This window comes from Dermacentor albipictus, chromosome 2 (assembly GCF_038994185.2).
Source record: "Dermacentor albipictus isolate Rhodes 1998 colony chromosome 2, USDA_Dalb.pri_finalv2, whole genome shotgun sequence".
NCBI classification, from domain to species: Eukaryota; Metazoa; Arthropoda; class Arachnida; order Ixodida; family Ixodidae; genus Dermacentor; species Dermacentor albipictus.
This window is the reverse complement of record NC_091822.1, coordinates 65252277-65279584: the sequence shown is the minus strand read 5'-3', so window position 1 is coordinate 65279584 and position 27308 is coordinate 65252277. Positions and strand designations below refer to the sequence as shown.

At 49.2% G+C, this 27308-nt stretch overlaps 1 protein-coding gene across 4 annotated transcripts in view; it reads left to right on the top strand.

Moving 5' to 3' along the window:
• LOC135903229 (PAX-interacting protein 1-like) overlaps positions 1-27308 on the top strand; it is a 163087-nt gene that overhangs the window by 132450 nt on the left and 3329 nt on the right. For all 4 annotated transcript variants that reach the window (XM_065433639.2, XM_065433640.2, XM_065433638.1 and 1 more), the window contains exon 4: positions 25927-26326. In XM_065433639.2, coding sequence (XP_065289711.1) covers positions 26159-26326 — 168 coding nt within the window. In that variant the 5' untranslated portion in view covers positions 25927-26158. The remainder of the gene's footprint in view (positions 1-25926; positions 26327-27308) is intronic.

Genomic DNA, 27308 nt, shown 5'->3' with positions numbered 1-27308 from the left:
GAATTCGTTTGCAGCATCTTTGGCAATGACAATGCGGTTATTATTCATGTATTTGATCCCTCGATAAATTGTTTAAGAGGAAGCTTTAGCTCGGGCCCAATCCGACGCGGCCTATTCAAATACTTGTAAAACGCAGAAACGCTTTTCTGAGATAATCCTGCTAATCGCTTTTATTGAAATTGGTTGCATTTGAGAGAGAAAGTTAAATCCTAGTGTCTGTTGGAAACAGAACTTCGATTTAGGGCCTGAATTTTGTTTAAAATATCTTGGAAAATTCGAAAGTTTGAAAAAATAGAAGCACGGTGTTTACAAACTAATAGTTATGCATGAAGAACAGATATTGTGGTTCTGTAAACGGCATTTATTATAACAGTCAAAGCGGACAAGTTTGCTGTGTCAATTTGTATCTTACGTTAATTGGTTACGTTGTGTACAAGGGTTCTGCAAAAGCCGTATTTCCACAATACTAAATTTTTTTGAGATTCATGTGTATCATATTTATTTTGTCCGCTGTAGATGTACTATTAGATGCAATTCACAGAATTGTGATATCATTTTTCATTGTTGAGTCACGGAGTTTTAAACTTGATAGTTTCGTTTGCCGAAAATTTTCAATGTTGGCCAATTTTTAATAAATAATTCACCTCCTAAATGAAAAATTCGAAGCCAGTAGTCCGTAGAATTAAACTTTTTCTTTTAAATGCCACAAACCTCCTCAAATTTGCTGAAGTGGTTGCAGGGAAAAACGTGCAGCTACATACATATATCTATATGTATATATATATATATATATATATATATATATGTATATATATATATATATATATATATATATATATATATATATATATATATATATATATATATATATATATATATATATATATATATATATATATATATATATATATATATATATTGGGCCAGTGGCGTAGCCTTCCCCGAACAAAATTTCTGGCTACGCCACTGCCAAGACAGTGCCACAAAATTGATGCATTGCACTTGGTTTTATACATTTCACTAACGGGCAGCGAAAACACGTCCTCTCTGTATGATGATGATGATGTGTGGCGTTTATTGGCGCAAGGGCCAAATACATTGCCCAGGAGCGCCAACTCTCTGCTGTTGTTCCCACAGCTCCTCTGAACAAGCTATAGTGCTCACGGGGGTTCACTGCAGTACAGGAAGCATTACGGTGACGCCCGGAGAGCTATCGTTAAAGAAATGTATGTTGAAGGTAGCGCTCTCTGGCGAATCTCGATTTTGCGAGCCTCACATAACTGACGTAATGATCATGCTGATTCTATAAGTTGAAACACCTTGTCTTTTTGTCCCTCTTTAAGCACATTATCAGGAGCTGCTTAAGAAATGGGGTGCATGTTCTCCTTGCATTTAGATCTCATGAAGTCAACGTCTTGATTTGCGTTTTTGGAAATGCGCGATTTTCATCGTTGTATTCCACAGAACGTTTCTTGTTCCGACAGCCATCACAAATTGCTGAGCTTTAGAAATAAAAATAGCCTAGTTAAACTATACCGTACATACCAAACTAAGGGCCTCACGCGTCAAAAGGCCGCACGCCCAACTTGACAGCCCAAATTCGATTTTTTTATAAAGCTACAGAATTCGAATAATGAAGAGAGCGTCCCACCTTACGGGTGCATGCTCTCGGACTCTGAGCGGCTGGCATGCGCTGTCATGGTTGCGAGAAGCTTTTACGTCAAAGTCAAATATATCATGCTATGGAGGGTACTGAGGATGACTGTATTCATAGTTGTGTTACCAAACGGAATCTGAATAGCGTTGGCAGCTGCAAGTACGGAGGACCATAGATGGGCACCGGCTTCGTGGCGTGCATGCATTATGGAAACAACTGCGTTTGCTCTTTTTTCACAAAGAAATCAAGAGCGTTTGCTCTCTTTTCACCAAGAAATCAACACGTTTACGCATGGTCAGAAAATTACACCGCAGTAGTCCACCTCCGTGCAAGAGCCGCAACTCGTCAAGAGTGCATGTGAAAAAAAAAGTGCTGTTACAGGAGTATATACGGTATTTATCAATTGCAACCTAATTGAGCCGCAGCGCAAAGACTGGACACGCATGGTATGAAACGATCTGTTTGTCTTTACCCGACTCTGTCTCACTCTCGCCGTCCAACATTTTGGAGCTCAGTACCTCCGCGTTCCGGTTAGCCATCGTCATCGCCAATGTAGGGTTAGCTGTGTTCCGTTCGCTCGCGTATGATCCCTGCCCGGTCACAGGCCTGGCGCCGGTGACACGTCGGTCGGGTGCGTAGCCCGCAAAGTAACCTCTGTGGACTGAGCACGAGTGGGACTGTCTTATAGGAGGCGAAGCGGGAGCGCTGTATGATAGTAATGCGGACGTCTGTATCATCCTGCGCTACTTGAACACTGCGCGCTGAGGGGAATCGTTGATCTAGCCCATACGCAGAGGTAAACGCGAGCATGAAAGTGACATCGAATATCAGCGTGTGCATCCAAACCAGGCAGGTATTCGTCGAAAAATGTATACTCGAAATGACCGGCAGTGCATGGCTGAATAAGAGCCATCTCCGGGAGCCAGCGTTTAAACAAGGGTACCCGTCTTCGCCAGGGAAACTTTTGCTTCACAGTGAAGTCGCTCGCTGCCCCGTCGAATACAACACCCCCTTCGTCGAAACATTGGCGCCAGAGACGTCCCTTGTTCCATCACTGTCGGTCCAATTAGCCTTCGTGTACAAATATACAGGTCTCCGGTGCCACTGTTCTCACTTTGATAATGAACGTCACACTCTCCAGTGTGCCTTGAATAGACTGGACGACAGGTCATTTACAGAAGCAAAGATCTTGGGAGCCTGGCCTCACAGTTCATTAGCCCAGAAAGCAGTTCGAGCGCTTCTTCACTATCTGAAGGCAACACACTTGGGTGCCCGACTATAGATATCCTGAATCTAACTTAGCGGATGTAAAAGTGCGGTATAGACTAATGTTTTCTCTCTTTTTCACTCCCCATTCCCCTCCCCACGTGTAGGATAGCAAACTGGACTCAGCCTGGTTAACCTCCCTGCCTTTCCTTCTCCCCTTTCCTCTCTCTCCGTCCTTAGGTCTCCTTACGCATCGTATATGGAGAGTGCCGGTAATGTATTTCGCATTCCATGTACACACTCGCACCACGTCTGCTGTGCACTGCACACCCTTTCACCTCCCCCCCCCCCCCATTCAACCCCGCCATCCTTCCTCAACCCTTCCGCCCATGCAGTCTTCTCACGGCGTCTCGAATTCGGGCGAGCGGCGCGGGTTTCCGAAACAATGGCCGGAAAAAGGGTTGCGGCCGGCCACCCCGAGCGCGAAACGCACACACACGCGCCCGCGCGACGCTCCGCGAATAGCCGCGCGCGCCGCGTGAGCCGCATATAACGCGTACACACGCAGTGGCTTGCGTAAGAGTGCGGCGGCGGCCAGAGGTTTGGTGCCGGTCGGTCGGCGTGTACGCCTCGTGCGATCCGCATATAGTGCAGCTTTCTTCACACACGCGTCCGCACACACACACGCGGCCCCGCACGACCACGGCATCCGGAAGGAAGCAAGGGGGTCCAAACAATGGCTGGGTGCCGGTGCGAGGGGCCCAAGGTAGGAGAGAGAAAAAGAAAGGGGGAAGTAAAGAAAGTCGGCCCCGTTTTTACGTCTTTGTCGTATTTAAAACAGCTGGCCAACGTCACCATCTTGTCCCTCCCATTCTCTCGCTCGCCTTACCCTCCTGCTTCTTCCTTTCTTCCTTCCTTCCTTCCTTCCTTCCTTCCTTCCTTCCTTCCTTCCTTCCTTCCTTCCTTCCTTCCTTCCTTCCTTCCTTTCTTTCTTTCTCTCTTTCTTTCTTTCTTTCTCTCTTTCTTTCTTTCTTTCTCTCTTTCTTTCTTTCTTTCTTTCTTTCTTCCTTCCTTCCTTCCTTCCTTCCTTTCTTTATTTTTTCTTCTCCTTCTTTCTTTCGTTCTTTTTTTTCTTTGTGCCGCGTGAAATACTGAGGCGAAGAAGTTGTCAGAGAAGGGCCGCAAAGCGATAAAACATGCCGGGGTGACAAAAAGGGAGGAAGGTCGCATAAGAAGGAGTGTATACGTATGCTACATCACCCGGCGCGTATTCATCCACGGTGCGTGCAAGCCGCCGCTGATAGTCCGCGTCGGAGAGGACGGGCCCACGCACATTTCGTAGCCGCTTTGAGCGGGCGGCCCATTGGCGACACGTAGCTGCACGGTGTCAAGAGCTGGACGCGCGGAGCGAGGAAAAGAGCACAACCTCGACCCTCCACCCGCTCCGTCTCTTGGCGTTGAATGACGCCCTCCTTTTTTTTTGCCATTTACATAGATGCGACAAAGCCTTCGCGCCAACCCCGTGTCTCCAGTTCGCGCTAGACGCGGCATGACCTCGCATGGCTAATAGTTCCGTCGACTGGGTGCTGAGAGACTAGCTGTTCCTCCTAAACGCGTGTCACGTAGATCCTTCCCGCCCCCACAGACAGCGCTGTCATAAAAGGGTTTGGCACCGGAGGACGCCGTGTTGTGTACATGGGGTAACTCTCGGCAAAAAAGCGTACTTGCCCACGCGATGTACCTCAGATTGCTTTTGCTCCGGGCGGCTACGACGGGCGTAAACGTGACGGCGATCTGGCGGTTCAGGTTTGGGGTGCTCTATGGCTGCTCTTCCAAGTGCTTTGCCATTGAAGTTTAGACATACCGTTGGTAACCGTTTCTCTCTACAGTTTGGCAAGTTATGTAATGTGAAGGAATTGACAGACTCGACGCACCCACATAGAAAAAATAAGTAAACATAATTTGCAAGCGGTGCTTTAGACTTTGCAGGAGAAAGCTGCAAGACGCGTCGAAATGTGAGGCGCACGTCAAGCCTGGTTAGAAGGTCGCGTATTTTTTCGCATCAACAGCACCGGTATCAACGTCGCGAGTGCGTGCATGCGTGTGTGTTTGTTTGCGTGAGTAGAGCGCCCACCCATGCTTATGTATGCTAATCGGAGAGCCGTCCTTCACCTGTCGTCACGTGCGTACTCACGCGAATGCATGGAAGCATACATCGCAGACCCGTCCGGAGCAAAAAGGCGCCCTAATGCACCTTGTTCCTAGAATATTTCTGCGTGCATGCGGAACATGCCACCAAGAAGATGAAGAGGAAGACCTTTCTGTGGCGGTAGCGGCGCAGGTGTTTTTGCGAACGTTGCGTGTCGCAAAGCGCTTCTCGGGAAACACGAGAGCTTCGTTTAAAGCCGGTCTCGCGAAAGCCGGACGGAGACGACTTATGGGACTGCAGCGGCGGCGGATGTTCTTACGCGATCCTCGATCTCCGGGCGGGCAATAAAGTCCCCGACATTATGGGCAGGAAGCGCTCGGCGGCCCTCTCGGTCGTGGCGCAACTAACTCGACGCGAAAATGGACGAGGCTATATTTTGACGGGCCATATGAGGCGGGGAAGAGGGGGAGGAGGAAAGGGGGGGGGGGCTCGCTTCTTCAGCGCGCTGTTCTCGACAGAACCTGCCGGCGTGGTGGCAACCGGCGTTGCCACGTGCCATTCGTCTTCTTTCGGGTGACTGAGCAACGCTGCCCGTGCTTACACTGAGAGCAGCGCGATCTAGCTCGACTGGTTATGCCAGTACAACCGCGCACGGCCGACCACACACTGTATAAACACATCAGGGTCGCGAATACATCATTCCGAGGGTGCACGCCAGCGAGCTACGGTGACCGTGTTCCGGACAGACTCGGGGCCACATCCGGGTATACGGACCGCGCTTTTAACGAAACACAAGAGCGATGTGCTGGCTTGAGTAAGAAGTTGGAATGGTATACTCTATACTTGACTAGTCGGTTCGACGTTTTGGAGTAGCGAGCGCTCGGGCATAGCAGCAGGAAAAACGGATAAGTTGTCATAAAATACGTGCCGCTGATTGGGCTAGATCATACGACATCTGTGCGCTTTGCATCTTCAACGCGAAGACGGGTAACCGAACAGACAAGAGTTGTTTGTCTTGTCCGTTGCACTTTATTTATTTATTTATTTATTTATTTATTTATTTATTTATTTATTTATTTATTCGTTTTGTTTTGGCGCTGAAATGGAGCACAAAGGACACTGCTTTCCTGCCAACGTCTCCGTTTTCCGTGAGAGCCTGACATGATACTTCAACCCGCCGCGGTGGCTTCGCGGCCATGGTGAGGCGCTGCGAACCGCGAGGTCGTGCGATCGAATCCCGACCGCGGTGGGTACGAAATGCAGAAACGCCCGTGTACCGTGCATTGGGGACACGTGAAAGAACCCCTAGTGGTCAAAATTATTCCGGTGTCCCCCACTACGGCGTGCGCCTCGTAATCAAATCGTTGTATTGGTAAGTAAAAACCCCAGAATTCAATTCATGGTACTCCAGGTGCAGAGTGAGAAATGAGAATATAAACAACAGTGATAAAAAGAGAACAAAGGAAATAGGCAGCACGTATAAGTACGAACTCGCACGGAAGTGAAAAGTTTGGAGGACACTTACGCTACGCCTTTAAGAGTGGAACGCGATAGCATTCAAAGATCCCTGACTGCTTCTCACGTTTCCCGGCAAATGCAGTTAACATAACCGCAATGTTAACCGCGAAACGCTGTCGGCGAACGCTATGCACAAAGGCGAGCTTTCTGCTGGAAACGCGGCATTGTAGAAACGCAGCCTTTTGCATGGGCCGATCCCGGAGGTAGCACACTGCCGCGCCAAAAAGAATGACATAATTTTCAGGATTATGTCATTGTTTCGCACTTTTATTATTTAAGTCTGAGAAGATTTCACATCAAAGACACGCGCTGTCGATGTTTCGTTTGATGGGATTTGTTTGCGGGTGGTCATTTTCAAAATTCCGAGGAACAGCTTTGTCAGCAATGTAAGACAAGGTATGAGCAACTTTAGTGATAGAATGCTGTGGCAATATGACCCACATATATACCGCATGTCGTATAGCAAGGCGTGACACATACTGCACATATATAAATACATGCGGAAATTTTCGCTCACGGACAACTCCGCCAACGCCGACACAGGTTTTTCTGCGACACGGGGCCCTTACGCTATCGCGTATATCATCATCGCCATCATCAGTCACCACTGCAGCCGGAGGACCGCTTCATGGCAGGTCGCGGCCGTAGGCTGCGCTGCCTGTTACGCGCGTTTGCATCGCGGTGTTCGCCATTAGAGTTGTTGGACGATCCCACCGCTGTTACCAGTTGTAGGAGTTGTCGGAAAATCTCGCCGCTGCCACCATATGTAAGATTTGGAGTCGGGCTTGTAAGACGATCGGAGGAACTTGGGGCGACAGGACTAGGCGAACAGGGTTTATTTACATTATTTACATTTGAACATGGGATACATTTACACAGTCTAGCGTGACTCCCAAATGGAGCCCGCAAGACGAAGCATACAACAAACGAGCACACAGCTCACGAGTACATTGACGAGCACAGAGCACGACGACGAGCACTTTAACAGCCGACCAACATCCGTTTTTCTGCACTTCGTGTTCCCTAGATCCCTAGGTGAGGTAAAACACTCGACGTCATCGTAAACAGGTCGCCTATCTGCGGGATGTTTTACAAACACACACACGCACACACAGGTTTCAGTGCCCCCTCCGCGGGCAGACGACCTTTGCAGCGCAGTCGTCGTGGTGTCCATTGTCCTGCGTCCCCTAGCCAGGTGGTCACGCCCGAACCCAGCCGGCGCCTCTAAATTCCAGAGCTGCCGTAGTCCGCAGTTCTCCAAAGGAAGTTCACGGTTAGTTAGCGCTGTCCTCGCTGGTTCTCTGAAGGGCGCCACCACCCCGGATCGATCGACGCACCTGCAGCGGGCTGAAATAGCTGCAGGCCGATCCTGACATCGCAAAAAGGGACTGAAATCGAGCCGGCGACGTAGCCCATTGCTCCTGACGTGTACACGGTCACCGGGCATGCATGCGCGCAGAACATCGTCTCCCTATACTTGCTGGGATGCCTGGCTCGACGACCTTTACAGGAACTTGGAGAACTGCCAGTTTCCACTATGACCTTTCCAGTAGTCTAGTGCGTATTGCTTCTGTAGGCTTCAATAAACATGGCTGCTAAAGTCAAATCCAACGAAAAAACAACGATAACATTCAATCCTGCGTGGCTATTGTCGTTATTTCGCGGTTTCAGGGCTGCCTTTACCGCTAGCAAAACATGAGAATGTGCACGTTCCCAAAGGTGCCTTCTTTGGTCTCTGCCCGTGGCCGCCGGTTCGCCAACAAGCACTTGGCCTGTAAATTAAGTTCAGATGTACTTGACCGTAACTATAGCACGGATCTTCGGTAGCGTAACCGCTGTTCACTGTAATCGCTGAAAATCTGTGACCGTATGATGCAAAACTATACCATTCTGACTTAATTCCGATCGCCTGACGTCAAGCTTACGTAACCGCCGACACAAGCGTCGGGTGGCCATTCGCAGTGTTCTTTGAACAGCGCAATCAACTACGCTCCTCGTTTTTTGGGAGGTCACTTATGCTTGCTTTGAAAGCGAATGGCATTGCTCATACATTCGAGATGTTTTCCTCATCTAATCGGCTGACTAGATGAGAGGAGCGCGTACAAGTGGAGAGGGCATCGGTTTGGCCGCGCTGGCGCAGTGAAAGTAGATACCCGGATGAGGAATGTTCTGCCGGCGTCTTCGATTGGTCCGCTTCCCCTTGCTCATAGCTTGCGGTGGCTGGTCGAAAATCGCGGTGGTGCGCAAAAGGAAATTCAAAATGCCACTAAAACGAGTTCTTAGCGAAGAAGAGTTGGCAGACTGATGTGATGTATGTGCCTACAGAGCATGACAATGTTATATTGGCACGCAAAAAATGTTATACCATAAAATAAAAATAAAGAAAAAATCATCTCGCCGCCAGTGCCGAGTAGACAGTGCCAGAGCGAGCGGGCGGGCAGACATCTATTCCTTTCGGAACGGGGATCCCTCCGTCTATTACGAAAAAAAAAGAAAGAATTCCATTTTGCTCGGCGGCCTAGGCCCAGGCCACGAATTTGCCGGATTGTTAATAAAGTTGTTACCACCACCACCACCACCATTTTGCTCGGGCTGTGTACGTACACGCCACTTTGACGTCGCGAGTTGTTGCGGTTCTGTGACTTCGCGTGCCGCACTAGCCGAGTGGGTGCATACCGATAAAAATCTGACCAATAGCTTTTGCACCATCGCCGAAAAAAGGAGTGGAATCGTAAATAAATTTTATTCCGTTGTTCGGCCCTGTCATGCATACTCAGCGTGTAGTACGCGTCATATCGTATGGGGAGATTTCGCATGACATGAATCGGCAGTTTTCGCAAGTCCGCATGGCCAGACATTTTTTTACCAATCGTAGGAGGCTAATGGTATAAAGTGGAATAGAAACAGATTGCAATGTATTTACGTTACGGCGCCCCTGCGAATGCACTGTACTCGGACACTTTGTATAAATGGCACCAACCATCGACGTACTCTCGTTTCCATGACATCACGGTGGATGGGGATCTACTTTCTTTTCAATGCAGCTGTCCGCCCTGCCGCTCCACTCCCCCTTCAGGAACTATATGTTTCGGAGCGCGAAGGCACACAAGGCAGGCGCATTGCGGTTTGGTGTACAGGGCTTGTACTTAATTGTTATAGCCGTTATCGTGTATACAGGGAAATAGCGCCATGAATAACAGATAGCCAGCAACGAACGCAATGACTTAGCCGTCAAGCAGCTGGTAGTGTAGCCTGCATTATCAAAAAATAAAGAAGAAGCAGAGCGCGCTCATACTTTGCTTCGGCTCGCACACGATACCACGGAGGTATACACATACGCGTGCTCCGGCTGCGCGCGTTCTTCGTGCCCGCCGTCAGTGCCGTATAATAAGGAACGAGACCCGCCGCGTGCTTGCCGCCACATAACACATCCGGGTTCACCGGGGCGCTTGCTCCCGTGCGTTACGAGCGATGCTCTGGGAAAGTGGTGCTACCGCGCGCGCCGTGTCTCTCGCCGAGCACTTCTTCGCACACACACATATACACACTGCGACCTGCTTCTTCCATATGCACCCTTTCCGTGTCGCGCGCGTGTAAGTTAAAATGCGGGTCGATTGCGCGCCTCTTCCGGTTGCTTCCGCAGATACGCGCGTTGCGTGCGTGTATACGAGCGTATACATAAACGGCGCCACCCCTTGAGGGCCGACTGTTGGGACACGGAAGGGCATGCCGAGATTCGCGCTGGCGTTCGCAGCGCACAGATTCGGTTGTAGCTGGTCGGTGTATGTTCTGGTATAGGCGAGTCTCTAAGCGTTGCGTCCCTTCTTTTGCGCCGCTCCTGGTTCCTGGACTTCTCCCTCTTGTTTGTTGTTCATTCTTTAAGAAAAAAACAAGAATATTGCGCGACAGACTATACCACTTCCGCCGCCCTTTCTTGATCCGTATGTGCTCATCTCTCCACATCCGACGGCCCCGTTTCCGCCCGAGTCGTCCTTTACGCTTAATCTCGAGTGGAATCGGTATAGCGGCGGCCGTGCTCTCCGGTCCCCCTTGTCGCGTGCTACAAATACTCCCCTCTAACATCTCGGGATTCGCACAGTTCGCGAGAAATGCGCGCGCAGATAACTGGAAGCAGCGTGTGTCTCTTCTTAAGGACGTGCTAGAACATACAGGTAGATAGCGGTATACGGGCAACGGTTCGGGGCTTCCGTTTGTAACGCTGGCCAAGTGTATATATATATGCCACACACTATACGGAAGCGCTTTTCGAACGGAGATGTTCGTCGAGAGCGCGTATTGTACGGAAGTACCCCCGGAAACGTTGGCTCTTAGTCATCGGTGACGCCTTAAGCCATGTTCACATAGTGCGATTTTGTTCGCGATTTCGCAGGTGTGGCAAATGTGCCGTCGGCCCGTACGTGGGCACGACATCTTTTTTGATGTTCGAGGCTCCTGAACTTCCCTGAGAATTCGCGCAAGCGTCGTGGACGCGGAATCGCTAACATCACGGATAGCCAGACACGTCCCTGCTGTTGCTTTGTTTTCACCGATACGCGCCGAATGATCCTGCTCCAACAGAGAGAGAGAGAGAAACGGGTAAACGGGGTGGGAAAGGAAAGGAGGTTAACCGGAAGCGATTCCGGTTTGCTATCCTCACGGGGGGAAGGGTAGCACTGGAAACGTACCGTTATCGCGGTACTTTTGAAACGACAATGCACAGTTCGCATTGCTCATTTCGCAAAGGGCCATTAGATGGCACTAGCTGGCATTACCAGTACTCAACCGCCGCGATGTTTTAGGGGCTGTGGTGCTGCGCTGCTAAGCACGCGGTCGAGGGATCAAATGCCGATCGCGGCGGACGCATTTTCATGGGGTGAAATCCAAAAATGGCCGCGTGCCCGTGCATTGGAGGTCAAAATTAATCCGGAGTCCCCACGGCATGCCTCATAATGTAATCATGGTTTTGGTATACGTAAAACCCCAGAACTCCTGCATAACCAACAGCGGCGATAGGAAGTGACGTCACAAAGGTTAGCGACTCCTCTAGCGACGGCAATACCGTGATTTGTAGCGTTTGCGAAAGAACCAGGCTGTCTTACACCCGTATTGTGAAACAAGCCTCCTCTCTAGTCACTACCTCGAGTTCAGCGAATAAGATGTCGCACCTCGACTGAAAAAAGAATATTGCGCTCCAAAAAAGAAAAAAAAAAAGAACTCCTCGGTTATTTCTGTATGACGCGGGGTTGCCTGAGAAAGGCGCGTTCAGTCCCGTGCATTTGTATAGTCGCTGCGAGCGCCGAACTACGAAATGAATTTATTCAAGAATCGCCGTGGGGTGCCACCGGAGCCAAGGGAGCCCTTCATTAGTGCCCTGTAGATTCTACTATTTGTGCGACATAGTTTGCATCACGCGGTAAGATGTGATTGCGTTCTTGGGCCGTTCACACTTTATGTGCTTTGGTGCGTTCTTGGTTTCTTTAGTCTCAGCTTACTGCTTCTTTTACGCGCTTTGCTACGAAGGGAACCGTTTCATCAGCTGTAGAGACGCTTGTCACCGTTCATGCGTTGACTCTGAATTACTCACGATATGTATATAATTGCAAATTTATGTAAAAATTATTTGTATGTACGGTTCTTATTTCAGTCTAAAGGGATTGTGAAAGCTTTTCAATTATTTCTGTTTTTCTGCTTATGTTTTTCTTTCGCTTAGTGTCTATTTTTCACTGCGATTTCGCCATAGCGGGTTCTTCAGTAGCCAAATGTACAACACTGTCGCAGTCAATAAACACCGACAGCTTCTGTCGAGAGGTGGCACTGCCATCGGCTTTCTTGTGAGAGAGGAGCCCGCCTGCAGTGCACGTCTCATGCATGACGCGTTTCTGCTATTCGTGCACTTGGATAATAATCGCAGATGAATTCTGTTTGAATTTGTTCTTCTACTTCTAACACTCGTTCTGCTGTCTGTCTAGAAAAAGACGTATAGACTTTTGGTGAAAAAAGAAAAAAACACAGGGAAGAGTTTGATGCGAGCGCATACGTTAAGGCATAGGTAGCGGTACAAGATAAATAGAGAAGTTTCGAGGAAGAAAAAAAAAAGATTCACGAAAATTTAGCTCGGCAGCTCCTTTCTAAATACATGGGAAAGAAGAAATAATTTTTCTTGGCGACCACTGTACGAAGTTTGATGAGGTTCGCTGCATATAAAAGGGGGAAATGGTTAAAATCGAATGTCTGTTGGTAGCGAACTTTTCATTTAGGCCGTCATTTTTCAAAGGAAGGTTGCTGAAAATTGCAAGTTTTCAGAAAACGAAACTATCAAGTTGACAAGTCTATATCTCAGCATTGAAAAAATGATATCGCAATTATGGAAATTGCATCTAGTAGTAGATTAAAACGGAAAAATTTGATCTATTATGGATCGCTCTCAAATACTCCAATAATCATCATCACGTGGCAAATAAGAGCGCGGCCAAATGGCGACCGTAGTTTCAGGAGATTACGACGCACAAAACAATATAGTTTTTATCATACCGTTGCCGCTTCAGTTATATACGTTTACCGCTTCGGCCGTCAGCTGCCAGCTCTGATCGTCCTAACGAAAGGTGTTCCCCGCATTCAAAGCTGCAGGGCAGGAAGGGGCGCAGATCACATAGTTGGGGCGAGGGAAAGAAAAATACGGCAGTGCTCTTACACGGACTACATAGTTACCCGCTGGACTTCCGATTCATGCTGGCAACGTGACATCAAACGAGACACGAAGAGAAGGCACAGACACCATAAACGCTGCACGGCTCACGTGAAGGCTGAGGGCGCTAGTGCGGCTTGACAAGTCGAGACGACGTAACTTCTCGAACACGTTTGTTAGATCACTCAACCTAAACGCCAGTCCGTCGGCGACGGGAGCAGGACGGAGCAGAAAGTGAACACGGGCCCCGCTTGGCCCTGGTCGCTCTGGTGTCGTGTGGGCGTGAAGGAGGCGTCGGATGTGGCACATAGGGGATCAGTCACGCCAGACGGGAGCTCACAATAGTCGAGCGTTTGCGGCGTCTGTGTCTGCTCTTCGCGTCCCAGTCGATTTCGCTCTGGTAACATGATTGAGGGCGTAAAAGAAAAAAAAAAAGGAGGCGGCTGCTGTATGCGTGGGCTCTCTACTAGCAGTCATTTGCAACCACATTCAGGGCACATACAATAAAATGAGAAGCGCACGCCAGGCGAGCATACGGGTGTACGAAAAGCAAATGCAAATCGGCGAGAAACGAAGGCGTCGAGCAATTAACCCAATTCGTAGCGCCGCAGGACTGCGGTAAGGAAGGCGGCTTGAATAAAAAAATGAAAAAAGGGGGAAGAAAAAGGAAAGAGGAGATATCGCCGCGTTTCAAATGCCGGAGTGAGCCGCACCGAAACAACGAAGAAAGGCGGAGGAAACGTGAGGCCCAGCCGACGGACGGCCGGTATATGTACGCGCACTCGTCGATAACCGAACCGGACAGCCGGACACGATCGGCGATCGTGCGTGTCCGCAGCACGTCTCCGCTATCCCTGCAGTCCGCAATGAAGCCGTTCGAACGGGCCTCGCGCACATAGACGCACGCGCGCCGCAAGGACGACCCCCTGCGAGTCGCGAGTCCAGTAATTGCTTGTTCGCCGGAGTCAAAAACGCGCGGACTGGTTTTCCCTAATTAATGCTTCCGTTGTCGAACTAATTTGGCCCGCTCCGTCGGCGGCGCCGTCACAGCGGGAGCCTCGAGTAACGACTTCATTTGCATGTATGCGCATGCGCACACCACACGGATTTGCGTCGAGCCCTCCGGAGCTCTCGTGTGCTCGGCGTCCTGTAAGGCTGCCCCGTTAAGAAGGCCTCGCTTCGTCAGAAGCTTGGCACGCAGTCAACGGCGCTTAAGTACTTTGGGCAAACCTCTTTCCTTCCCGTGCGATCAGCGTTTAGCGCCACCGGCGGCTAGAGACACGGGCGAAGTGGCCTAATTAACTCGTTTAAAGTCGTTCCCACGAATGATCGTATACCCGCGGTTACGGAGGACGTGAAAGAAGCACGCGCAGCAGGGATCATGTTCGTGCTGTTTGGAGGCAGTGAGGCGGACTATAAATGAAAATCCTATATATTTATATAACGGGAAATTTCACATTTAGAACAGCGATATAGTAAAATTGTGCCAGAGATATACAGTGCCTAACATAGACAGTGCACGTGCCTGAGGTGGTAAAAGTATTAGAGTGCACTTAGCGTGCTCGGTGTTAGCACCAGCATTTCATATAAGTGCGCGCCGGTTTATGAAGGTTTGCGCGATAATACGCGACTGCCTTCTTCGATTCAACATTGGAATTGCCCGTTGAACCACTAATATTACGTTAGCTCGAACCGAGATTAAGCATTGCGTTTTCATTTACACCGTAAATGAGTTTTATAAGTACCGTACTCAAAGTTGGCGCACGCTTTAGCGACCCTCCGTTCAGTATAACCGACGCCTAGTGTGGGTTCTGCGCATGCGCAATGCCATTTTCCAATTGCCAAAGGCCAATTGCCGCGCGGCTGACAGCTCGAGGCACTTTGCGTGTACTCGCGAGCTTCTTTTACACTCGGAAAAAACACTTTTATGTAGCACCTACTCAGCAACAGAAAGCTCTTTCGGGGGTTTTTCGTGTTGCCATACAATGTTCTCATTGACACTTTTCATCTAAGTACAATATTTGAGAAGTTGAATTATTAATTCAGAATAGTTATGTAATTAGACGAAATGTAAAAAAAAACGTAATCTGAGTATCTCCAAGCGACGGCAAACAACTTTACCTTGGATCTACGTTGCATATGCATACTTTGAAATCTTGGTGCATGATAGATGGGGACACCCTTATGCATTTTCTTTTCTTTCAACGCACCGCCTCAAACTCCCGAAGAAAGCCTACCGCGAGTTTCGCTTCCTGCTTTCTCCGTCAAAATTGGGCACTATACATACAAGCCGTTGACACATATCTTCTTGGCCAAGGAAGTCACAGGCGAAACGCAGGAAAAATTAGCAAGATTAAACAAATCGCGTTAAACATCACGCCCTATGCCGTTAGGTGGTTAGAGATACCTATAGATGACCAACATTCAACGCTATACACACACACACACACACATATATATATATATATATATATATATATATATATATATATATATATATATATATATATATATATATATATATATATATATATATAAATATATATATATATATAGGTCGCATATTCGGCTAGAAACGTTACCTCTTGTATAGTTAACTATACACTAAATCCCGGGTGGTTTGGCAGGGGAAGCCCTTAAAAAAGCCGTGGCCATGGGACCACTTGTTCCTTCCTCGAATTCTTTTTTTTCGCCCACGTCAAACGCGGCGCGTCCCTGCAGCTGCCCTATCGCGCCGAGCTGATCCCAACTCTTCGTCTTCCTTCCTCTCGTCGCGCGCATCGGAACGCGCGCATTCCACCTCCCCCCTCGTGCAGATTACGCGCGGGAAAGACGGAGGCTGGTGATCTCCCATTTGCATGCGCGTCCCCGATCGCTTAATTGCCCAACCAGCTGCAGCAGCAGCACTCGGCTAGTTGCCGTATAGCAGAGGCGCGACCCAGTTTCTTTTTTTTCTATTTGCTTATTTTTCATTATTTCTTCTTTTCCAAGTTTTGTTCGCGCCCGTTGCGTGCAGGACGACAAAGGCGATCGAGCCGATTTCAATGTAAGCGTTCGTCGTGGAAGTCGGTCTGTATATACAGGATGGCTAGCCGTACAGCTTCGACGACGAGGCAAGGAAGGACCATGGTAACTAGGAAAAAATTGCAAAACGTTGCCTCCGGCGCAGTAGCATACACTTTTGGGAGGAATCGGGAACGCGAGGAAGTTGCTAGGTCTGATAAGGGTTGCCTTCGACTCGTTCTGTTTAAACATCTCGTTACGAACTCGTCGTTCTGGAATCGCGCACATTTACTTGTTTCGCATTTCCGTGGCCTTTTTAGCGTCTTTGGGCCAAAGCTTCTCTGGTCGAATTCGATAAGCTCTCCTTTCGTAAGTATTCTTCGCAACTGGCCAATCGCCTTCGCCAGTGATGCGTCCAACATCAATTTTGGCTGGAATTTTCTATCGAGAATAAGTCTAGAGCATAAGAGGGTTTCACGAATGCGGGCCCGTGTACCAACTCACCCAACAAGTTACCTTCAAGAGGAACTTCATTAGCACTTGCCAAAGAAGATTTACATTGTGTGCGCGGGAACTCTAACAATAATATGTGACTGCATCGTCTTCTTCTCCCTTTTTTTTTTCTTTGTAGTCGCCGCTTCTCTTACGAGCGATATTATTTAACACAATCATCGAGTGGAGCATACGAGTAGCAGGCGCCTACGTGCGTCAACCTCAAGTGAAATGCAGGTGAGGATAATGAAGGAAGGGGAATACCCAATAATTCGTTTCGAAGGGGGTGCCAATGAGGATGACTAAGTCAGTTTCAGACTGCTGAAGCATTCTTGTAATCCTGAAGTATCATTCTTTGTGAGGCCAAATGTTGATTACTACAACGAGAAAGTGAAGGTCGAAGCTTTCTTTCTTTCTTTTTTTTGGGGGGGCAGAGATATTTCACGTAAACCCAACCGCATGCTTTAGCAAGCGTTAGTAATCGAACGCAGGCCCTAAGTTGCGGGAAGAGGGATGGGGGGTGGGGGTGCAAAGCTTATAAACTTGCGAATGCGTAGGACACAACTTATTGCTCCAAGCAACCGGAGAACGATAGCAATGGTAACACGACGAGTGAAGGAGAAAACAACAGGCTCGCTTTTCAGCGGGAAATGAATGCAGCGATGCAAACGGTTAAGCATTATTGCATGGTTACACCGAGAACGCCAGCGGTCATCGCGCTGCGAACCCGATATTAAAGATACAGCGGTTGGCGCGAATGATAGTACAAGGACGTAACGCTGGGAACTTAGCGTTTGCCGTTGCAAACAACAAAAACAACAACAACAACAACAACAACAACAACAACAACAACAGTTGTTGTTGCTGCGTGGTATAAGAACACATATATTCAGTTGACAGAATGAATGAATGAAACCACGTTTATTCCACATTAAAATGCGCCGAAGACGCTGCGGTAGAAAGGGGAGGGGTATTATTGCAAAAGGGTAAGGGTAAGGCTGCCTCCGTTTTATTAACGAACGTTTCCAGAGAGGTTGACAGAGAGGCCAACGCCGGCCTACTCTTCAGAGACGATGGCATACAAACACAGAAATTGAAGATGGGATAAAAGGAAGGAAAGAGGAAGCAGATGCACCAATATGGCAGATGTAACAAAGACAACATAATCAAGTACAAGAACCACACGGAATTTAGCACGGCAGTAGGAAGGGAGCAAGAAATCACCGCAGGTCACGCTAAATAAAACGATGTACACCAATGACAAAAAAAGTAAATAAAAATTTAAAAAAGAAGAAAGAGCAAGAAGTCTCATCAAACTCAAATAAAAATGCGCGCTACAAACGTCGTAGGATGAAAAAGAAGGCAGGGATGTTAACCAGAAGAGCACCTGATTGGCTACCCTACACAGGGCAAAATAATAGGGGTATGCATGGTTGAAAGGCAGGAGGGAGGGCGGAAAGAGAGAGAAAGAGAGAGAGAGAGAGAGAGAGAGAGAGAGAGAGAGAGAGAGAGAGAGAGAGAGAGATGGAGGGAAGGAATCGCGTAGTGAATATGTGCACGCTGCAGAAATTGCAGCACGCAGTCAAAGCCATTCACATTGGCCAATAATCCACAAGGAGCACGAATGTGTCTTCACAGCATCGTGGGCCGTCGGGCGGTGCGGCTGATGTTGAACCCAGCGCCTGCACTCATCGGTCGGTCGTAGCGATGCGTCGGAGAGTGTTTGCCGCTGCCATTGAAATCGAGGACAGTGGTGCAGCAAACTCTCGGTGCTCTCTTTTCTGCAGCAGCAGACATCGCACGCAGCATTGTCGGTCGTTTCAGTTAGTGCCGTGCAACAAACGCCAGAAACGAACGAAGACCGAATGCACCACAAGCGGCTCCTTGTTTGCCGTACGGCCCGCGCACTTTACGATGGATTCGTACTAACTCGCCCGAATGTTAAACCGCGCTTAATTATTTTGTACTTGCGCTCCAGCTGCTTTGTGATGCACCTCATTCTTCGCTCAGTTTATTATTATTATTTTTTCAGCTCGATAGCGCAACTACAGAAAGAACACCGCAACACGCGGCTTATCACGCCGCGTTGTGTTCGTCGCTCGAGTGAAATTCAGCTCACGGCGTCCGCAAATTATGGTTTAACATTGCAATCTTCAGCGAGCACGAGTAGAATATTCGACAGCACCAAAAACATGAGAAGCTGAGATGTCGCAGCGAAAACAAGAAGCAAGTGGCGGGGAAAACATGGTGACGAAAGTCCGAGGAACGTTGTCGTGCAGCTGCTGTAAACACGCCAGAGAATCACGGCGTAACACGAACACGGGAACTCGGAGCGTGTGTGTGTGTGTGTGTGTGTGTGAGAGAGAGAGAGAGAGAGAGAGAGGGGGGGTCACATAACATAAGCGACCGAGTCAATACAACGGGACCCACGGAAACGCGAGAGAGGGTCGAAAGGTGTGGGAGCCGCTCGCTTTTCATGCTAGGCGCGTACTATAGGTTCGCGAGTATTTCGGCGTGACCGGGTGATCAGGAGGCGAAAGCGTATTCGCCGGGATCTACGAGACCCGCATATGTACGTGTGGTGTGTGTCTGCGAGCGTGCCTGTGTTGAGCGCTTCCGTGCGTGCGAGTGCGTGTTCTTTAATTGATGATGATCGCTCACGTAGTACATACTATATGTGCGTACACACACACACACACACACACACACACACACACACACACACACACACACACACACACACACACACACACACACACACACACACACACACACACACACGCACGCACGCACGCACACACACACACACACACACACACACACACACACACACACACACACACACACACACACACACACACACACACAAACACACACACACACAAAAAAAGGCTTTTCGCAGATCCTACCTCCTCTGCGCATTCCGCGCTGGTTCGTAGGAACCTTTTTACGATGCGGGCGACCGCCCGAGATAAAAAAGAAAACGAACGTTCGTGGAGGCGAAAAAGAAATGAAAAAGTATTACAGATAACGAAAGCTTCGTCCCTCGACTCGAAGGAGGCATGGCATACCTCGCTAATATATTCCTCCAACCGCGCCAACGCTGCACAAGCTCGCGGCGGTCCTTTTAATCCGATGCGAGAAAACTCGCACGACCTCCGCAGGAAAGAACGGTTCTTTCCCCGAGTGGTAATGAACAAGAGGCCCCGCACATCAAAGGAAAGGATGAGAAAGGACGAAAAAACATTACGATTCTCCGGCCACGCTCGCTAAGCAAGCGTTGGTCGTATCGTTGCTCCAACTGTTGCGCATGTAAGAGGGCCTTGCGACCCGTTTACGCCGTGTATATGCGCACGCCTCCATTCGCTGCCTCCCGACATCGCCCGACTCGGTCTTCCTAATTTTTTTACAGTTTTTTTTTTTCACTGTCTCACGTTCGCTAGAGTCGATCGCTATGGAGCGCGGTCCGCTTTTCTTTCGGCGATAAAGCCTCCGCGCTGGTTGACCCTGGAGAAGGCGCCGCGCGATCCGGATGCACTCCTGCCACGCGATTACTCATCGCTGTAGCTGCGTAACCTCAGCTGCTGCTTCGCCGCAGAACGGATGCGCAAGGACGGAAAGCCGATTACGACGGCGAAGCGCTCGCGTCACAAAGCGCCGACCGAATCGCTGGCTTGTTCGCCGGCGCGTTTGTAAGCAGCCGAAGCGGGGACGCGTCGAACGACAAGCGCTCCTGTATGCATGCGAATGTGAGGACCTCACAAGGCACGCAGCCATGATACACGCGTAAAAAAAAAAGGAGTCGCAGTTTCGCCCGAAAGGCGAAGCATCGATTGCCATAGCAAATTAGCGGACAGAAGTATAGGATGGTAGTTTCATTGGTGGTGTAAGCTTGCACACATAGGCATACTAACTAAATTAACGAGCATGGCGTCTGGCGTGCAACGAGCAAACATGAAACCATCTCAATCGATGACCGCGGAAACTCGCTGTCAGAACGCTGGAGTGAGGAAGCGCGGCAGCACCAGCGAGCGCTGCCTTCGCGCTGCCTCTCGCATAAACGGGAACTATGAGCCACGAGAACACAGCGCACCGTGGGCTCTGTCCCCGTCGCAGATGGCTTTCAAGATGCGGGGACCGCTCAGGCTGCTGCATTCTTGCCGTCGGCGTCGCCGACGGCAGAAATGCGCCTGGAGTGTTCATATAATTTCGATGGCAATAAAAGAAAATGAAGAACACATCTTTTTTTGCGCAATAAAAAGAAGTCGTTGGCGCACGAATGGGGTCCTGCAAATCCTTCTTTTGCGAAGAAGTTGTTTTACACGTGGATTGTTACACACACCGTTACACGTGTACCTGACACTATTGTGAATGTAACATATTCATATAACGTAGCGCGCATGTTATGTTACGTGCACACATAACATGGTCTACATGCTATATTAGATACATACTATATGGTGCATATATACAACGAATGCTTTTTCTACGTGAGTAAAGAACGCAATATAAAAGGTATTTCTACACAATAAAAGAAGAGAACTCTCAATACAACAAGGTCAACAAAGTCGTGCTCCCTCCCGCACACAAATCTGAGAATTACAGAATATGTATGGAACGCATCATCATCGGCTACATGTTTCGCCAGATGAAACCCTATGTAGGTGTTCATGTATTGTGTATAGATTCGCCATGGTTGTTTAGTGGCTATGGTGTTGGGCTGCTAAGCACCACGTCGCGGGATCGAATCCCGGTCACGGCGTCCGCATTTCTATGGGGCGATATGCGAACACACCCGTGTACTTAGCTTTAGGAGCGCGTTAAAGAACCCCAAGTGGTCCAAATGATTCCGGAGTCCCCCACCACAGCGGGCCTCATAATCAAATAGTGCTTTTGACACGTAGAACTCAATATTTTTTTATGTATTGTGTTTAGGTATACACCGTGATGGATACACCTCACTTTGTGACTTCGTTGATACAGATGTCCCGCTTATCAGTGGTCGCGGATTCCATCACCATTCACACGGTCGCATTCTGACAGGGAAGTAGTTTTAACCCCAGGTGGTCTGAATTAATCCGAACCTCCTTTTTTTCTACTATACGAATGCTCCTTTATAAGCGTAAACCAGATATTTTTCTGATATCTTTCCTGCTAATTTTCGTTTTTACAAATTATTTGAACGATTACGCTGTTTTCGATAAGCTGTAAATACATACTTTTATTGCATTTAAATATACTGAAACATTGTGGACTGGTGCATTTGAACTTCCTTGTCTAATTATTCATTCATCACTACATTTCAGTGGAGAGCAGCAGGCCCTATAATAACCTATAGCTTACGCCGATCTTTCTGCTTTTCTGCAGTGAACTTCCTCTCTCTTTCCGCTTACAGTTGTATCTGTAGGAGGGGAAAATGGGTGAAAATGAGGTGCCGCTGATTTTCATTCGTTCGTCGGAATGCTTATGTTTTCGTGTACTAAGCATGGGCTTCCCTTCGGCGTTCCGGTGTTTGCCATCTCCGCAAACTATGTGTTATAAATCCAGGAATAAAAGACGCGAGCCCCCTTTCCTTCACAAACAAACGGACAGAGTGGTTTACTTGATTAGCATGTATACCTAGTGCAGCTTTGTGTTTTGAATAGGCCCACAGATGTGTCGAAAGAAAAAATATCGTGTGCGCTAACTCACGTTATCGTGAGCGTATCTTTAGGTAGCACATTTCATAACATAGCGTCATGGCAGAAGGATATATGTAGATATATACAGAGAGAAAATCAAGTAATCAAGAACCAGACGCCTCTTCTGCTCGCTACCCTGCTCTGGAGAGGCATAATTGGATGAAAAGAGAGAAAGGGTGTGTTCAAATCCTGGCCAGCATTGGAGGTGGTCTACTTTGGCAGCTAAAAGGATACCTTCGAGCCTAAGTAATGGGAGGCATCTGGAATGATCTGAAAGATGTCTCAGCGACGGGGTGCCATCTTGCCTCAAGAAATTAAGCTAAGAAAAGCAGCTATTATCGCTGTATCTTAACACTTCGCGCGTGCAAACCTGTGCAAAAAAGAAATACGAAGAAGCTTACATTAAGCGTGTAACTAACAGCGAATACGTTTTCCTGGGAGCAGACGGTCTTCCCTTCGGGTTTCCAAGCATTGTGCTCAGCCGCCATTTTTGTTTGGGCAACAAAATACCCCTCATCGTTTCTTACGTCGATGCTGTCTTCGTGAAACTGTCTCTTTTTCCGGCTTCGTCAGAATTGTAAACAAACTTAAGACGGCCGCTGTCCGCTTTGCTCTCTGCTTAGACGCGTTTATACGGTAGGGCATAGAGAGAGCACCAGTTTATGGCACACTTGAAGGTACGAACCAAGACTAAGAGAGGTCGCAGAAACCTGTCGTCTTGCGCAATGTGACAGATTACTCCACTGTGTCACCTGGCATTCTCCCCCGGAATCAGGTCTATACTATACGGGTGTCCCTTCTTCAGCGCACCACTTATTTATCGCATCCATTCTACTCGAAGCTGATTTAGCGCCCGCCCTCCAGCATCCTAGGCACGCGAACGGTGTTATCGACGTGCGTGGTTGTATCGCATACGCGTAGGACGTTTCGAGTACGGGTCCTGCACATCGCGTCCGCGGAGGGACACCAGAAGTGGGTGCATCCGGGCGTGACCGCCGAAGAGCAATGATGCACAGCCCTATCGCAGCCGTCTGCTCGACTTTTTTCTTTGCGACGTCGGCGGCGGGGTATAGGGCGTCGTGCGCGGCTGTAGCGTAACGAAGCGGACCTCGCAGTGCCCACGAGCCGTGTAGCGCAGAGGGGGCTGGATCGGAAGGCCCCGTTTTCCTGCCGGACGCCCAGCATACCGAGACGGCACAAAAGGCCGCGAAAGAGAGAGACAGAAACGAAAGAAGGCAGCAAGAAAAAAAATGGGAGACACGGCGGCCTTCGCTCCGATAACGGAGAGCCGGATTCCAGATGTTGCCGCAGCTTGCGTGGCCGGATGCTTTGGGCGTCCGGCGCGGTGAGCGCGGCAGCTCCCTGGAACGATATACCCCGTCTGGCACGGCGCTGATTCTATGGTATACGACTGCGCGGACCGGTGCGTACGCGGACACGCCTGCGTGCCGTAATGCCGCGGAGTCGAATGAGATTCGGTGAACGGGGCGGCCGCTGATAAGGCCTCTTCATCTTCTTCTTGTTCCTTAAGTGAGCCACCAGGCTCCTTCGTAGTGTGTGAAATCTAGCGATGCAGTGGCTCATCTACTGGAGCGCCCTCTTTAGCGCGCTGATTGCCAAGGCATATGTTGGTACGCTTTACGGCGGGTGCCTAAAAGCACCGCCTACGGGCTGCCCGTAAGAGAGAGAGAGAGAGAGAGACAAAGGGAGAGGAAATACAGGGAGGATTGTCAGTGCAAGTACTGGCTGGCTACCCTGCGCTGGGGAAACGGGTAACCTACGTGCTTATAGTATATACTCGGCGAGAAACTAAGAACGTTGCACAAGCTCCGCCCGCGAAACCGCAGTGCACCTGCTCGCTGCGCTTCCACCGCTCCAAAACGTAGTTCCCCGCAATCGCCATTAGCGGATGGATGATCGAGAGAAAAACTTTATTGAGGTCCATCGGAATATGGACTAGCACGTAGCGGGCCGCTCCCACGTCGGGACAGAAAGACCTAGCCTCTCCGCCATGTCGAGGGCCTGTTTTATTCACCATAGTTAATTCGCCCCCGCGCGGACGTCGCGGAAATGGTCGAACGTGAATGGCTGGCGCATATCATCTGTATCAATTTGCTTTGAGTGGGACAACAGTGCATTTCGAAAGTACTCTATTCGTAGGTTTCCACCGAGTGTAGTTTTTTTCTTCGATACCTTCAGCTCTTAATGAGGAAGGAAAAAGTGGAGAAGGAAAGGCAGGGAGGCTAACCAGTTTAGCTTAACCGGTTTGCTACCCTACACATGGGAGAGGGATGGGGGAGATTAAAGATGGGAAGGGAGAGAGAGAGAGAGTTGTGTTTAACCTGTATATGTGCGCGTCAGTGCGTGTATGCGCTTCTTGTGTGTTTGTGCGATCATAATGCGTATGATTGAAGTGTTGTGGTGACAATCTCTTTAGAGTATCTCAACTCGAAAGACCTAGTGCGCAACTCCAAGGGTGCTCACAACTGGCGCTCGTTTTCTCTCGCCATCTTCCTCCTTCGTTTTCATTACTGTATCCCCTTCCCCCAACGTAAGGTGCGTCTTGTGAACCACCCTTCTTTTACTTTGTTTCTTTCTGTCTCTCTCTCTCTCTCGCCTTGAGTAGCATGCCAGCCCATCGGACAGGCTAAAATCCGGAGAGAGAGAGAATGAAGAGGAAAGGCAGGGAGGTTAACCAGATATGAGTCTCCGGTTTGGTACCCTACACTGGGGATGGGGGATAGGGGTTAGAAAGATGACAGAGAGGAAAACGCAAAAAAAAAAAACAACGAACGCGCACACATGGAGACACACACACAAAAGGCGTTCCAGTTAAAGTCGTTCACACAGGCCGGTAGATCGCAAGAAGCGCAAAAGCGCTTGCACGGCCTTCTTCTGTGACGGTAGGTCCTTTCGATGTTGCAGAATTCAGAATGATGTTGCGGAAAACATCAAGCTAAAATCCGGAGCTTCTCACTGTAGTCGGCGTCTGTCTCTCCAAGCAGACGTACCTCGCAGACGGCATATATACTTTTCCGGCAATGTTTCGTCTGGCGAGAGACACGCCATGGTTTCCGTCTGGAAGGTGTGACCGCCGAATGACTAGGTTCGGCGCTCGTGAGACTTGTCCCACATACTCGTGAAAGCGCGCGCTCTCTGTCCGCGGGTCTCATCATCGTGGCCCCGTCCGACGCGTCAGTGTATCACATTCTGTCTTTCAATCTTCGCGCGCGGCCGTCAGACGCGACGTGCAACCCTATAAAGAGTGCACGTTCCACTTCGTCCGCCCGGTAGAAAAAAAAAATGGCGAACTATACGGATTGACCCTTTCCTCCATGTCGCAGCCTTTCGACCCTTGACGCCACTCCAGATACGTGTGTCTATAATTTGTAACTCCAGTTCGTGAAGCGTGGCGAAAAGGGGGCCTGGCTGCATTTTCTCAAGGGCGTTTAGCAATTTTTTTGTGTCTTTCTTTTTACGCCAGCATCAACCCGCTGGCCTACAATAGGATTCCTCTCTTCTCCTCTGATTGCAGGTTGAGCCGCGGGGATCAAATCGCGCCTTCGGACTCTCGTCCAGGCGTGAACGAACGACCATCCTGAAAGAACTCACGCGGGCCGTCGTCAGAGGCCGACCCGCTGGCACTGTGCCTTCGCACCGCGACGTCAGTGCGGACGCGAACATGAAGCCCTGACGGGCTCGCTCTCCGCGAGGTGGAACGCGTCTCCGCGCGAAGGCTACGCACACACGCAGCGGTCGGCGGTGCCATGGCGTTCCGCCGGGGCGCCAAGGAGATGAAGAAGCAGTCGTACTACGTGTGGTTCCTGGGCGCCAAGGAGTCCCGCGGTCTCCGGGGCCTCGAGTACATCGGGCCCGTGCTGCGGTTCCTGCTGGAACGGGAGCGGGAAGTGGAGCCGCCCAAGGTCACCCTCCAGGTGAGTCGCGTTCGTTCCACGGAGCTGAACCCAAGCGTGCTTGAAAAGTGTAGAAGCATTCTGCCTGCATTGAGTTCTTTTGCGATTACAGGCACACAAACACACACGCAAAAGAAAAAGTCGGTGTTACAGGGTAATTGGGAAATTGTTGCTGTTCACTTACGTGTAATGAGTTACGTGTGGCGGATTGTCTGGCTTCGGTTCCCACCGGTGGCAAACTTTCTTTAAATGTTCTTTCATTCCTCTTTACTTGATAGTTTCCATACTTCGATTAAAACAACAAATAGTTTCCCCCCGGGCTTTCGTCAGCCTCATTAACTGCTGGCTTGATATGATTGTGACTAACAAAAATCAGGCCCTTCAGTTACCCGTCCTCTCGTTGATCACGTGACAAAAACGTACTTAGGCGCCCATTTTCGGATCCGCGATAATGCCACACATGCATCGTACAAAAAGTCGCATCGACGAAATACCGTCCTACTTGCCAATTCACTCTAAGAGTTGACATATGCCCTGCTTAGGGGTTAACCGCAGTTTCGAAAGACCTTAATCGACTTATACACGTGCCACACGAGCACAGAAAATGGCATTAACTTCATAATGCCTTATTATTTAATGTCATTTGCGTGGTGCCACACAAGCAAATCAAATGGCATTCGCCTTAATGTCATTCGTTATTTAATGCGTTCGCCAGAACTCATTCGACGGAAAAATGCGTACCCTCGAAGCCGTAGCTTCGCAAGCCACGGCGTCGAGAGTACGCATTTCTCAGTGTAAGTAAAGCATTTGAAACTTTTAAACGTGTAAGAAAACATTTACACATAACTTTGAAGTACAATCGGCACTTTTATGAGAAGAAACCTTTATATTCATATTAAACAATCTTTGAGAACACACGGCTTGTTGCGGCTAGCGAAGTTGCGCATAAGGTTGGCAACCTGCGAAGCAGACGAAAGTCACGTGGGGTGGGTTGTATTTGTTG